The 14,370-nt window shown below is 41.9% G+C and overlaps 2 protein-coding genes across 4 annotated transcripts in view; both read right to left on the reverse strand.

The window, feature by feature from the left end:
- Positions 1 to 8: 8 nt before the first annotated feature.
- On the reverse strand, positions 9 to 5,475 carry mest (mesoderm specific transcript). Of its 2 annotated transcripts, none has more exons than XM_071542787.1 (12): positions 5,423 to 5,475; positions 4,630 to 4,819; positions 4,319 to 4,398; positions 4,133 to 4,210; positions 3,835 to 3,971; positions 3,629 to 3,687; positions 3,383 to 3,423; positions 3,137 to 3,207; positions 2,760 to 2,861; positions 2,246 to 2,322; positions 1,724 to 1,787; positions 9 to 702 (listed from the first exon to the last, which is right to left on the reverse strand). In XM_071542787.1, the coding sequence occupies exons 2-12, from the start codon at positions 4,781 to 4,783 to the stop codon at positions 681 to 683; spliced, it is 885 nt and encodes a 294-aa protein (XP_071398888.1). In that variant the 5' UTR covers positions 4,784 to 4,819; positions 5,423 to 5,475; the 3' UTR covers positions 9 to 680. The 2 variants fall into 2 exon arrangements, with proteins under 2 accessions (XP_071398888.1, XP_071398887.1); XM_071542786.1 differs by having other exon boundaries at positions 9 to 706.
- Positions 5,476 to 8,913: 3,438 nt separating this feature from the next.
- The window catches only part of atp2b1a (ATPase plasma membrane Ca2+ transporting 1a), a 39,003-nt gene continuing 33,546 nt past the window's right edge, over positions 8,914 to 14,370 (reverse strand). The window contains exons 21-22 of one of the 2 annotated variants that reach the window (XM_071542788.1): positions 14,042 to 14,131; positions 8,914 to 11,541 (exon numbers count right to left, since the gene is read on the reverse strand). In XM_071542788.1, the coding sequence (XP_071398889.1) occupies positions 11,164 to 11,541; positions 14,042 to 14,131 (468 nt within the window). In that variant the 3' untranslated portion in view covers positions 8,914 to 11,163. The remainder of the gene's footprint in view (positions 11,542 to 14,041; positions 14,132 to 14,370) is intronic. The other variant, XM_071542790.1, reaches the window with a different exon arrangement.

The following is a 14,370-nucleotide window of genomic DNA, read 5'->3' on the forward strand; positions in this document are numbered from 1 at the left end:
TTTATTTGCAGAAAAGTTAACGTTTAATTTGTTTTGCATCAACAGACAAATGTAGAAAATCATATCAAAATTCATAGGATGCAGTTGCTTGAAAATTCTTAATTGAACAGGATTCACATCACAACTAACATAAAATGAATAGAATTAAAATACTGTCCCACAGTTAGATGCTCACACAGCCTAACCTTTACCATGCTTCCTGTGAGGTTTCCTACGTTACAAACTTGCCATCAATCTATTGCATTAGCATTAAGTACAACTCATTTTTTGTTCATATTCATACTGTTCATAGCTGTTAAATGTTTGTATTCCAAGCAACTGACACCTCGGGGCTTAATGCTGGTAAATTAGTCAAATCTCAAATTGATGAGACATTCCTCTTGGTCATAATCAGGATATAAGGACAGACTCCTCGCACCACTAACTTTGGTACTTTTGCATCACATATAATAATTCAATAGAAGTCTTTGAAAGATATTTTGGGGGAAATAAAGCTTCTGTATATGAACATAATAGCAGAAGGCTTGTATAGTTCTAAGTATGGGTTTGAGCCTTGGTGTTGCATTCGGGAGTCAGCTATCTAACTCGTCAGAAGGAGTTGATGAAGTTGAAATACGCGTTGAGGAAGCCGGTGGGGTCTTCCAGCTGGGGGTAGTGGCTGATGTGTTCGTCCAAAACGGTCACTGTTGACCTCTGGACCAGCTGCCTGCAGGAACAAGAGCTCACTTCAATTTTTGGGGATGAGGACATTACGCACAAGGAGGAGAAAGAAGAAGAAGTGGTTTGTAACTGAAAACAGTGATAATGATGGATAAAGGTGGAAAATGAAATTTGGTGGTTATGTTGCATGACATTACATTAGATGGTGGTAGGCTCAAATCCCACACATTTTTTTCATGTGTGTGCAAATGTCTTCTATAAATAAATCTGTGAATAATAGACTTTGCACACTTCCAATCCCTGATAATCTATTTGAATTGTTTAAAGAAATTCATTACCAAGTCAAGGAAATCTCTTAATGCATTTCTGCCTGTGTGGCAGCAGTATTTTCATTCAAAGGAAATTAAAACATCAGTTCAAAACCAGCTGAAGATCTTTTTCTCTGGATAAATGCTGCTATGAGATCATGATGTTAAATTGTCCAAAGCATCAACACTTCCCCGGTGGCGCAGAAGATATGTCAGCGTCACAATCCTGTGGTTTTCATTTCAAATCCACCCAGAAAGCAGTTTCAGTTTGTTCTCTGCTTCACTCACATTCAAGAAAACAAAAAGGGGCTGAAGGCAGAGCAGAAACACACGCCTTTTAAACAAATCAGCAGCAGTTTTAAAGGCTCAACATAAGCCAAATGACAACTACAGCCTTTTAAAAGACATGAACTTATCTATAAGTGTCCAAATTCCTACTTACCTTCACGAACAAGGTCAAACTGAAACAAAGCTCAACTTCATAGGCCAACAATGTGTGACAATTTTAATGACCTATATCAAATCACTAAATGTTTTGATGTGACATCCTACAGATAGTACCAAGATGTCAATGGCAACCTGGGTCAAATCAAATCACAGCGCAGCAGAAATGAGGAATCATGTTCAGATTATCTGGAAAAACAACCTTTCACCTTTCCTTGCCATTTGTCCTCATTCCTGGACATTCACTGAGGGAGTTGAGGGAAAACTGACAAAGAAAGGTGTTTAAGAATGAGAGGGAGGTAAAGACTCACTGGTAAAGACGGATGAACTGGGGATGAGGGTTGACTGGGTCCAAGGGTCCGTAGATCATGTGCACTGCAAGACAAGGAGGGATGAGAGGGAGTCAGGGAGGAAAAAGGATGAAGGGAAGGATGCTGAGAGGAGGAGGAGGAGGAGGAGGAGGAGGAGGAGGGATGAACTGAGAGTGCTTCAGGAGAGTTTACAGAGGAGCAGAAGACTTTTTTCAGTGCCAAGATGTTTTAATCAGGACAGAGGACATTTCTTGAAGATTTTTACATTTTCTTTCACATATTCTTTCAAACATTTCAAATGATATACTGATCAGAACGGCACTGGTTAATGAATGAACTTGTGCTTCTGCTGTGTTTTAGATGCACACACACACACAATCCCCACTTCCCCTTACTGGGCTAAGGATCACAGATGGGCTAAGAGGCTACTCCTCACAGGCTAAGCAGCTTAGCCTCTCTTAGCGACTTGCTAGCCCAGACTGCTGGGTTAATACATAGTTAGTTTAGTGTGTGTGTACTCACATGGGATGAAGGTGGAAGTGAGCGCGCCCACCCATCTCTCTCTGTGTTTCAGTCTCTGGTTGATATACTGAAGAATACTGTATAGAGGGAGAGAAAGGGGGATCACAAAATACAGAGCAGAGAGGTACAACACATAAACACTGAACAATTCTCCAACCTGCTGTTACACCCAAATATATAATTCCTATCACTTAGATTTCGCGTTAAATTGATTTCTTGATCCTGCAAACACAATCTTAGGATTCGGAATCAAGCCTTGATCTCCATTTGTTTCATAGTTATGGCTAAAAAAGGATTAACTAATGAAAATCCAAAATCTGGATCACCACCAAAATCAAATCCATCATTCCTTATCCCAAGGCCAATCTGTTCACCAAATTTACTATAAATATATTAACAAGTTTCTGAGATATCCTGCTGACAGACAGACAAACTAACAGGAATGATGCCGTAATCTCCATGTTGGAGATAATAAGGCCATTTGCACCCAAAACACACACACACACACACACACCTGTCCAAGACCAGGTTCCCATCATTGAAGCGCATGCCGGTCCACATGTCCCAGAACTCAGCGTCAGTGGGCTGGGTGTACGGCCCGAACACTTCCCCGATCCTACCACACAAACACACAACCACAACGACTTCATGTCTTACTCACACACTCAACATGTAGGAGAGTCTATTCCACACTCCAACACTCTTTGTCTGTTTTGGAAGCAAAAAAAATCATAATTCCCCTAAGTTTATTATTCAATGTCTCCAAAATAAAGTGCAATCCAGTCTGTAAAGGTGTTAACATTTTTTAGTTAATAACACCTTTACAGACTTTACATTTTTTGCTATCAATTAATGTGTGTGTGTGTGTGTGAGCGCTGCAGCTCTGCTTACCCTCTTGTGAAAACCATATAGTTGGTGAGTCGTGTCAGAACTGGAGCCAGAAAACTTGAGTCCTTGAGAAGCTTTGGAGAGACAGAACACAATGCATCTGGGAAAACTTTGGCAGCCAAACAGCCCAACTCCCAGTTAAGTCAGTCATCTGCTTGCATGGCTGGTTATATTTAACCATGTTATGATGCTACATAGCACCGATCCATATAAGCTGAAGAGAGGACTGAAAAGACAAAGGTGACTCACCGTCTGCAGCAGTCGTGGATAGTGTGTTTCTGGGAATATTCCTGATGGAAACAAAACAAGAGGGAAAGTGGGAGCGGTGAAAAGTACTATTTCAAATATTTCAGTGCTTTCTCAAGATCCCATTAGGCAATTCCTACCAATGGCACTAAAGTGTCCATTTAGTTTGACTGATAGTAATTACACACAGCAGAGTCAGGTGCTGGGCTAGAGGAGAAACAATAGGAAAGTTAATAGAATGCACTGTACCTCCATTGGACAGACAGAGGCTGTTGATGTTCAAGTGACCCGTCCGGTTCTGGTCACTCCTAGTGTGTGTTTGTGTGTGTGTATGTGAGAGTGTGTGTGTGAGAGAGAGAGAGAGAGAGAGAGAGAGAGAGAGATGGTTAGAGATTGAGGTGACAGCCAAATTATCAATTTACGCATTTGTCAATTAACTCCACACACACACACACCTGTAGAGCAGCTCCAGAGCGACGGTGTCTCCGTAGTCGTGGGACAGCAGATTGACCCGCTGGTCGGTCAGGCCCAGGTGGGCCACCAGGGCCTCCACCACACTGGCCTGCTCAAAGATGGAGTACTTGTGGGGCCGCTGAGACAAGCAGGACAGGGAGAAAACGAAAGTGAAGTACAGGGAAGGGGAGGAAGGGAAAGGAGGGAACACAGTAGAGGGACGGAGGGAGGGAAGGTTACGCAGGTTGCTGCCCGTTTATCAGTTAAAACAGTCCGGCTGGGGGGACAGTGTGAACTTACAGGTTTGTCACTGAAGCCAAAACCCAGGAAGTCCAGCGCAATCACTCTGTGGAAACGCTGGGCAAGTGGCTCCCAAATCTGGTGGGGGAAAAAAAACAAAAAAAACACACAGACCTCAGACAAAACCCCCTTTACTCCAGTGTTGATTAAAACTACGGGTCGGGACACAAAACGACCAGTGAGCACCTTGTTCCAGTCGTAGCTGGAGGTGGGGAAGCCGTGCAGCAGGATAACGACATCGGAGCTTCCCAGAGCGCCGTAGGAGTCTGGTGTGAGGAGAGGGAGAATAATGAGAAAAATCTGATGGTTTTATTGGTTAGAAATGTATATTTATGCCTACTAGTGCAGCATGAGGTCACCATGAAATATACTGTGTTTTCCAGGAAAGTAAAGAAAAGCAATGGGAGTTCATTTCACTTGGGGACAGCTGGAAACCCTGATGAAGAGTTTCTAGGAATATTACAGCAGATCTCAGGTTCACTGTCCTGTAGTCTGACCTCGGTAGAAGATGTTGCTGCCTCTGAAGTGGAAGAGCTCCCCGGCCGTGTGCCACTTGCGCAGGGCGGGGGACAGCTGCGGGGGCGGGATGTGCAGGTAGACGGCGACCAGGGGGACGCAGATCAGGCCCACATGAAGCCACCACTCTCTCATCTTGAGCTCAGCGCTGGGGGAGTCGCATGCCGGACTCTGCGATGGATTCGTGCGACAAGAAACGACATGCAGTGGGGTAGAAGTGGATGTAGTGTAGAGAAGTGGGGGTGTCCCGGGGGGCCCTCGAGGGGGGTCCCAGGGGGGGAATTAGGTTAATTTGTCTATTCTTTCACTCCCTACAGGTTTGCATAGTGACAGAATATAGACTAAGGATGACTCATAGGGACTGATGAAGGTTTAGCTGCCTCCTACCCACTTAGACTATAGGCAGGTCTATACTAAATCATGACTAACAATAAAAATCTTCTCAGATGGGGCAAAACCTGATCCAGTGGGGGGTCTAATGATCTACTGTGTATCTATGGGGGGGTCCCGAGCATGACAAACTGCGGGAGCCCCTGCTATAGGCGACTCACATTGCTGTCACTCACACAATAAGGATATTAACTGGTATTAACTGTTGCATGTCAAAGGTCGCCTATATGGTCCTGTGTAGCCGTGCTTGTTTTAGAGCTTTAGAGTTGTGAAAGCAGTCTGGGTCACAAAGGCAACATCCTCCCTGCACGTGAGCGCGACACTGGTCTGACCCTACGGTGTTTATTCTGCTGAGTCTGGCCCAGGCGACAGCGGGATACTTACAGAACTGCAGCGACCTGTCACTGGCGGACCTTCGCCCTGTGTTGTGAATCCATTACTGCGGCGTTTACTGAAGCCCTGACGTAGCGGAAAGGATGAGCTGGGCTGCAGAGAGGAGGGAAAAGGTAAGAGCGCTCACTCTGCCCCTACGTCCGCGTTCCGAGAAAGTCATCACGGACTTGGAAACTGTGACATGTAGGCCTAGGTTTTTTTTTTGTTTGCATGTTCGCTTTTATTTACTTTAACTTTTTACGCGTTGTTTTTAAATGTGTTTTTCCAAGTTAGCCTATTTTCTGTTAATCATCATCTGAAACATCTTTCTTTGTTGGCATATTCCTTATCATATCATAATACACAGTGTTACTTAATAAATTAAAAAAGAAAAAGGCCACATATAACATACTAACCACACACTCATTAATACGTACTTATTGTAAGTGTAGCCTACTCACTGGGGATGAACTAGCCTACATCACATGACCAGGCCAAACTATAAAACAACACAAATTAAAGTCAACATTAGTCTACTTTTTCCCAATAATATAAAACACAATTTAGAATATTATGAATTATTCATAATTCTATAAGACTTAGTTATTTTATTTGCCTATCAATTCCTGGAAATACACTAATAAACTGACATCATCACATAAGTGTTCAGAAATGAAATGACACAGGTCCAAAATGTAGATTCAGTGCCGCTATCACAAAAAGACCAGTTAGTCTATTTCGTTTGCTTTTTCTTTTTTATTATTCTTTTTTTTTTTTTTTTTTTTAGATATTTCTTAACCGGGTAGTATCTATGGATGAAGTAATGTGTTTTTTTCGTCACGATGTCAATGGATGTGTCCTATTAAGTGGTGTATCTTGCCAATAGACGATCTTTGATAGGTTGCCCTGTTCCAAGCGCAGAGCTTTGAAGACCCGGAGAGAAATGTCCTGCCCTCTGTCGGTGTGGATGCCGAGCAGCATCTCGTCAGCGTTTGAGGCTTTGATTCGATCCGTTATACAGTAGGCTACAACACTAGTGATTCTCAACCTTTTTCATACCAAGGACCCCTAATTTAGTCCACATTAGGACCACAGACCCCCATTTGATGAGATTTTGTCTCTCGGACCCAAATCTGAGAATATTTTTATTGTTATGATTTTGTCCAGAATTAACAGTGAAAATATGACCAAAATAGTAATTCTTCAACATTCTCTTATTGTGTCAACTCCTTGTAAATGAAAGAATGGTGAAGTTTAACAATTCATAAATTTTCTGGGGACCCCCTGGACCCCCCTGAAGAACCCCTGGTGATCCCCAGACCCCACGTTGAGAACCACTGGCCTACAATTCCAAAACCGCACCTCGCGGTTTTGGACTACCTGCCTTCCGGTATTTGCGTGGACCTGGCACCTCTGGTGGCATGAAAGTTTTTTTTGTTTTGTTTTGTTTTGTTTTGTTTTGTCTGCCATGTAATAATTCCAATAGTTGACTCTCACCCCCCCACCCCCCTTCCAAAAACCGAATTGGCTAATTTCCATATGAAGACAGGTGATATTAGACAGTAGCAGCAAGCGCATAGTAATCACGTCACATGAGTGAGCTGCTCTGCAGAGTGTGTTGTGGTAAACTTCAGACATCGTTATGGCTAAAAGACAGTTGAATTGAATTTGCTCTCCATATGTCCGCTGTGTGGACTATTTTTTGGAAAAGTAGACAAGGTAAGCGTGTTTTTTTTTTTTTTTTTGTAAACTGTTCTCTGCTGGGACAATAACATCTAAATTCATATTTGCATAGATTAAAACAGAAATTATTTGGAGTGCAGTTAAATATGTGGGACATTGCGCATGTTATGTTGAGTGTCCAGAAATAATTGGTAATATAATTGGTTGAGTGAAGGGCTGTAAGCCCCACATCAGTGTGGGCATTTCAAAACCAGCACGGTCCAGCTGAGTGTGCACATTTAGGCCGACTTCTAGCTGCATGGCATGACCATGACACGTTTTATTTCTGTCATTTCATTATTCGCTGACATTGTTTCCAACGTTCAAAATAGATATCCTATGAAAGTATTTGTGTTGAATTTGATGCGTAACTACTCGAGCCAGAATTTGTCTGGTAAATGGCTGAAGCCATTGCAGTTTCCTTGATGTGTTTATGTATGATTAGGATATCTCACAGCCAAGTATGTGGGCATTTAATGTTGTGCACAGCGCAGTTATATCTTTAGTCCACTACTTGAAGGGCAGGTTTGTAAAAACCCATCGTTTTGGACAAAATGAGCATTATGTAGCCTATGCAATAATCAAATATTGTTATAGGTCAGCAGTAGTCGGAGCTCTAAGGTCATATAGTTGGTCATTTCGTAATGTTTAGGCTGTTAGGTCTACAGTAAGCTGTATGGCTGCACTGAGCACCACCGTGTCTCCAATGCGCTTGTTGTCTTGATATGTTCCGGAACCTTTTCCCTCCAGACCGACTCGCGGGAACACCGAGCCCTTGGTGTTCCGGGACCTCATCATTTACAAATTAAGCACTGTGTAAAAGTCATGCTTATTTGTCAGACAGTTAGTCTTTGTGCCAAAAAGTCAGACAATACATTTCAGAGTGAAAACGGTCTTCAATCCAATAAATCAGTAGGTAAACAAAGCCAGTGGTGGGGCCACGGGGTTTCAACACGGAGCCATGCTGCAATAGGCCTACAGGTTGAGCCGTTAAACAGTCTCTAGAATTGTACTTTATATTATTATCATGCAATATGTTTCACAATGTTGTATGATATTACAGGAAGATAGTAATGGAGTCAGCCCTCTGTGTGTTTGTTTCCTGATAAATACATTTTCAAAACTATTCAAAACTGTTTTAGAGGGGAAAAAGTGAGTGCAGAGCAGTGACTCTTAAGTTCAACTTGAGTAATCAAAATATCAGTATGGTTCTCTTCCATTCTCAGTAATCAGTAATGAAATAGTCTACATTATATAGACACGTTGTCAGAAATGAAAAAAGACATTTTCTACCAAACTCTGGACATGAATCTGACCAAAAGCTCTTAATGTATTCAGAACACAAAATAGTATATTAAGCTACATTATGAAAAGTATATTCAACATGTGTAAATGTATACTGAGCATGACAATTTGCACTCTAAAAATGACATTGATTTGACTGTGTTTTGTTGAATTCTTTGGCTATAATCTAATGGATAATATTGTCCAAGTGTGTTTGGCTATGTAGAAAAGCAATTTTTCATTTTTCAAGAGCACATAAAGCAGGTTTTCTTGTGAGCCCCATTTCAAAACAACTTGATATAATTAGGCATTTTAATTTGGATAGTAATTCTTATGAGCAGACTTTACATGGGGTCCCAAGTCCAAGATTTGATGCAAGATGTTTGCTTGTCTTTACAGTAATAAGTTCAGGGTCTGCAGCATCCACACTGTAATACATGACTACATTCCATAGACACTGTATGATCAAAGAAAAACATGGCCCTGCAATTAGGCTAAATACATTTTTTATTTTTAAAAACCATACACATTACTCGACAAGTTTCAAATGTAAATCCAATCACGATAACCATTTAAATTGCTCAAGATAAACAGACATGAAGTACTTTTTTTTATTTCCAAATGTTAAAAGATAAAAAAATAATAATCCATAAAACAGATGGATAAACATTCATTCCCATTATAGGAAGAAGCTACAGAACAAACTCCTTATATGGATTCCTCTTGTCTTTCCAATTTCTCAGTTTGTATGCAATCTCAAGCTGCTTTTTTTTCATCTGTAAAACAAGGAAAACAACCTATTTCCCCAAAGATTATTATGATTGAACGTGTCCGCTTCCTTCCTCTGTCCACTTCCCATCAGGTGAGCAGGCCAGAAGGGTGCAGGAAGAATCTGCACCCTGCTGCCCAGATCCTCCTGGGTGGTCGACAAAGGAACTCCCCAAATATTTAATAAAATGCGGTAATATTTCAACTGCAAACTTATAGAAGTCTGTTCTCCTCTTTCACACCATTTGCACCCTGAGAAGAATATTCCTATCAGAACCAATCACAACCCTTTTTATAATGCCCAAACCCCTCCCTGTATAATGTAATTTGTGTCAAATCCTCCAAAACTGGTTTAGTAGGACGAAAGGTATCTATATTGTCATAAAAATACAAAGGTACAATTTTTATGATTTGTATCAAAATTTTTTCCCAAGGAACACTATGAAATAAAGTACCCTGTGCAGATACCAGTGTATGCCTAGTCTTTATTCTTGAAAAATGCACGTGTCCAATCCTTTAGTGTTTCCAGTACATCAGGTGTCAAAAATATTCTACAAACAAATCAAATGTAGCAACATTTTATGATGGTGAAAGGAGCCTTATGGACAAGGATGAAGAAAAATACAAACTTTTTTTCTTGGTTTTTGATTTTTGAAATGTCAACAAACCAGAACTCTGAGGGGTAAAATTAAGTTTTCCTAAAGAGAAATCTTAAAGATTGAACGAAATATGAAAATAATCCACTTGCTTTTGACCAAGACGATGTTTCACTACCTAAAGACACAAAGTTTGAAGTTAAAAGGTTCTTTCTTAATTAATAGATTCCTTTTCAATTAAATACTTTTCTATGCCTGAGTAAACAAATGTCAATATTGTACATTGGCAGGGACTGAAGTTTTGCTGAGAAAAACAAAAAACAGAAATAAAATGCACTGATTTTCAATATGATGAACAGATGTATTCTAAACTCCCTTTAATGAGTGAACCTTTCAACATGTGGAAACCCTTGAACATAATGAAAGAATGAAGAGAATCCAGAACTCCTGAGAGTTTTGTGGACATGAAAAACTGTTAAAGAAATGTAAGAAGTAAATATTTATAGAAATGTGAATGGATAGAGGTCCTGTTTGTCTTGCCTGTCCCCTCCTGTGAAAACGCCTCACCCGATGGACCTCTTTGCTATACAAGCCTTAGTGTTTATCGGTTTGGCTAGAAGGTTCTATATTTATCTACAAATATATAACAAATAAAACTTGCAGGCAAAAATAGTTAAGTTTCAATAGAAACACCCTTTTTCCTGAAAATACAGCAGTATCTGAAATAATCCTCTCATTCAATTGTTACTCTGTCCCCAGTTTTCTGCATCATACGTCAGGAAGCTCTTTTGCCTACAAACAGAAAAAAAGTATCTACAAACTTTGTAAACAGACCTGCTTTTTCCAAAAACATAAATAACTCAAAATATTAACAGCCAATGGAGCAGAAATAAGTTTTTGAATGAGCAAGGGACAAAGAGATAAATATACAACACCATTCAGATAAAAGAGAAGCTAAAGGTTCTTTCAAATTCTTACAGACGATCTTCAAGCCAGGAGGACCTCCCCCTTCTCAATTAAAATAATAATAATAATAATAGAATAATAAAAACAGGTCACTTTCAATCTGAGTTTATTATCACCCCTTGTTCACTGAGAAAAACAAAAGTTACCAAGGAGACAAAGAGTCCTTGTGTTGCAGTGGGGTACTTAAGAAGAAACAAAAAGAAAAAAAAGACCAAAGCATCCACACCAAACCCTACATTCTTCTGAATGTTTGCTGTTCTTTTAGTCCAGCCCAAGCGAAGCTCACAGATGACTCCACTCTCCTCCTCCTCCTCGCCTGCGTCTCTCCTCTCCTCCTTAGTGTGTTCGTTCATTAGTCTGCGTCGAGCTCCTTGGTGGTGGGTAGAAAAGTGGTGGTACGTGTGGAGCGGGGTCAGATCAGAGGGAGGTCTCCAGGCTGTGTAGGGGGCTCCCCGGGGCCGAGGGGGTTCCTGACTTGGTGCCCTCCGGGAGGAGATGGTTGCCGCTCTCCACGGCATTATTGTTCTGGTTGGGGGAGGGAGACACGGGCGTGGTGGGGGCGGCGGTGGCAGGCGAGGGTGGGGTGGGCGTGGCGTTGCGGGGGCTGGCGGAGTTGCGCTTGGTGGGAGCGTCGTCCTCGGCGTCAGTGTCATCGATGAGGGGGATGTGGGGCTCGGAGTCTTCTATCCGAAATTCCGGGTGGGTCATGAAGTTGTGGATGGATGACCGCGACTCGGGCTTCTCCAGCCCCTCATAGAGGGAGATGGAGCTGCGGAATGCATTCACCACCCGGATCTGGAGGGAATGGGGGCAGGCACAAAGTTAGTTCCATTCAACAATGATATATGCACATTTTGCATTTTAGATAGCGAGTAACACCAGACAAAAATCGAGGGAGTAGGTTTCACTGGGTCAATAATGGGTGAGTTTTGGGGGCATCAAAAAAAAAAAAAAAAACATTTGTGAGGGGGAAAACTCTCAGAAAGGCGTGCAAGTATGCAGTGATTTCTATTAGTAAATTCCCAGTTTGTAATGCCAGTCAACCCTGACGCTTGCTGTTAATCAAAGTTTTCCTTAAACTGAGACCAAGCACTCAGTGCTGGTAGAGGAACTAGTCTTGAAAAAGCTGCATGTACCCTGACTTTCCTTACCATGGCTCTGAATTCAAGACTCAACCAATGTCTTGGGGAGGGTACAAACCATTGACAAATCCGATGCAATATATGGTTTCATGTAAGTACAGTAGTAGTATTCCACAAAACACTTGGTAGAGGCCTGTGTCCAATTAATCAAAATGCAAAAGGGAGCCAAGAGACAAGAAGAATGATGTTCTTTAGACGAGAACAGATCCAAAGAGAGGAGGACAGAGGCTGGACACAGAGAGGTTACTGTTGTTGGACATGCTTAGGAAAGAAAGGAGAGAGAAAGAGAGAGAGACAGCAAGACAGAGAGACAGAGAGAGAGAGAGAGAGAGAGACAGAGACAGAGAGAGAAGAAAAGAAAGAAAGAAAAGAGACAGAGGCAGACAGAGAGAGAGGGGGGGTGGTCAGTCATACATTATGTTTGTGGAGAAAAACAAAAAGCTGCAGCAGCCAAGCATGTCTACAAGCTGGTATACATGTCAAAAACGGCACAAAGAGAAAAACTCACAAACGAGACTAGAGACTTTGAACCCATGCAGAGCGTGGCGCTACCTTGTGTTCAATAGTAGTAAACCTTTGAGTATAGCCCATGACACATTTCACAGAATCTAAGGAGGAATATGTGGGGAGTCAGTGGTATTCGTCTCTTTTCTGGTCATTTTGGCAACTGTTGGTGGACACATTCTGGCAACAAACGAGTATTCACGTAAAAAAATACTTCAAGAAAAGTTGTAACAGACACTCTCCAGTCCTGATTAAGAGGTCTTTTCAAGAGCACCTGAAAGAAAACAGCTCAGAGTTTAGTAGGAAGACATCTGTTGCCCCATAAACGCCAGGTTCCAAAACATTTCAAGAAGTCCCACCTATTAGCAAAAGGCTGGTACATCACTGTAGCACTGCACAATTTTCACAATTCTGAGGTTGGATAATTTGCCAAATTAAAACGAACTTGGATCTGCTGCTAATGTGTCATTCTGTATCACTCTGGGAAAGTTCAACAATGTTTACATTCAAGAGTACAGTCATTTATTCCATTAAACTCTTTCAAGACATCTGTTACACATTTAAAATCCACGGTTGGTCAAATGGCCTGCCTGGGAGGCTCTGAAAGAGAGAACAGTTAAAGTTCATTGTCTCACACACACGCACAGTCAAAGTCAAGAGGCAGGCCTTGGTCGAGGGTGGATATGGTTCATCTCATAGGGGTATTTCCAACGGTGATGTCCCACACTGAATGGAGGACTGGCATCATGTGAAGGACATCGGACCTTCCAAAAACTATGCACACCCTCACAACCAAATGCACAAACACACCGTACCCTATCAACTGGAGCTGATTGTCAATTACAGGGTGCTAATACAGGCTAGAATAGGCTTGATTTCACAGCTTGACCCCCCCCACCCCTCTCCACTGCTCCTAGAGCATTTCACTGGCAAACCCCCAGGAGACAGAAAGAGCCACAGCTGGAGAGGAAAAGGTCATTATTGCACTGCTAACGGCGTACAAGACATCCACTGACATTTGCTTGGTTAGTGTCATAGAGGACCATGTCATGGTTTATCATTCTATTGTTTTGGACCGTGATCATGGGCATATACTCAAAACATTTACCCGGCTAGGGACTAGAGAGCTGCGACACAGACCCATGAGCACTATAGGGGCACGGCGCAGACTGAGGCAGCTGCAGACAAACCTGGTGACTGTCAATCCAAAATATAATTTTGTAAAATAGTAATACACATCATCCCCCCAAGGTAATAGTACAACCTTTCCATTTGTCAGACCAAAGCAGAAGCAGAACAGAAAACAAGATGACACAGAGAAAACACCTTGACGCTATAGCGACCTGGTTACGGGGTACATAGATATACAGCAGTGTTATCGAAGCAATATGGAAGATGTGATATTTTTGGTGTCTTTTTTGAAGAAAACAGGGGGACATTAGGAGAAGCATGAGAGAGTAAAAGTGTCAACATTAGGCCAGAAGAGAGTGGAAGAGGAAGATGTTAGAAGAACAGAATAAATAAAAGTCTCATGCACTAGAGGAGAACACGCACTCACACCCCACAGTGGCAGAAGCGGTGTTGGCGGCAGTGGCAGTAGTGGTAGTAGTAGAAAAGGCTACATGTGTAGGGCTAGAAACATTGGTTACATCGTGCTGTTGTTGGCTGGAGTTCGAGGCCTGCCGCCTTAGAGCCCCCTGAAAGGAAGTTCCACTCTGGAACGCACTCACTACATCCATCTGCAAAGAATCAGACAGCGTGACAGGAGAAAGCCCAGAGGAAATAAAAATAAAACAACACAGCCAGAGGAGAGAGAAAAGAGAAAAAATAAAGAATAGGCACCAATAATCATAGAAAAACGTCACTTGGAGATTAGATTTAGGCATAGTAGTTAAAAGAGAGAGAAAGGGGGATGGTTGGGTTTGAAGGCACTGATTGGAAGGACTTCACTTTTTTTCTGTAGAATCCTTCCATACTT

The sequence above is a fragment of the Centroberyx affinis genome, unplaced genomic scaffold, assembly GCF_046629955.1.
Source record: "Centroberyx affinis isolate AG114_WGS23_722 - 3 ecotype Tasmania unplaced genomic scaffold, CSIRO-AGI_Caff_v1 ptg004184l_1, whole genome shotgun sequence".
In the NCBI taxonomy this organism is placed as follows: Eukaryota; Metazoa; Chordata; class Actinopteri; order Beryciformes; family Berycidae; genus Centroberyx; species Centroberyx affinis.

Excerpts from the sequence above, each read along its gene's own strand:
- mest (XM_071542786.1), bottom strand. The coding sequence starts at position 4,783 with ATGAGAGAGTGGTGGCTTCATGTGGGCCTGATCTGCGTCCCCCTGGTC. Across the intron at positions 4,399-4,629 it reads CAGCAACATCTTCTACCGAG|ACTCCTACGGCGCTCTGGGA; the intron begins GTCAGACTACAG and ends TCCTCACACCAG. Across the intron at positions 3,688-3,834 it reads GCTCTGGAGCTGCTCTACAG|GAGTGACCAGAACCGGACGG; the intron begins GTGTGTGTGTGT and ends AACACACACTAG.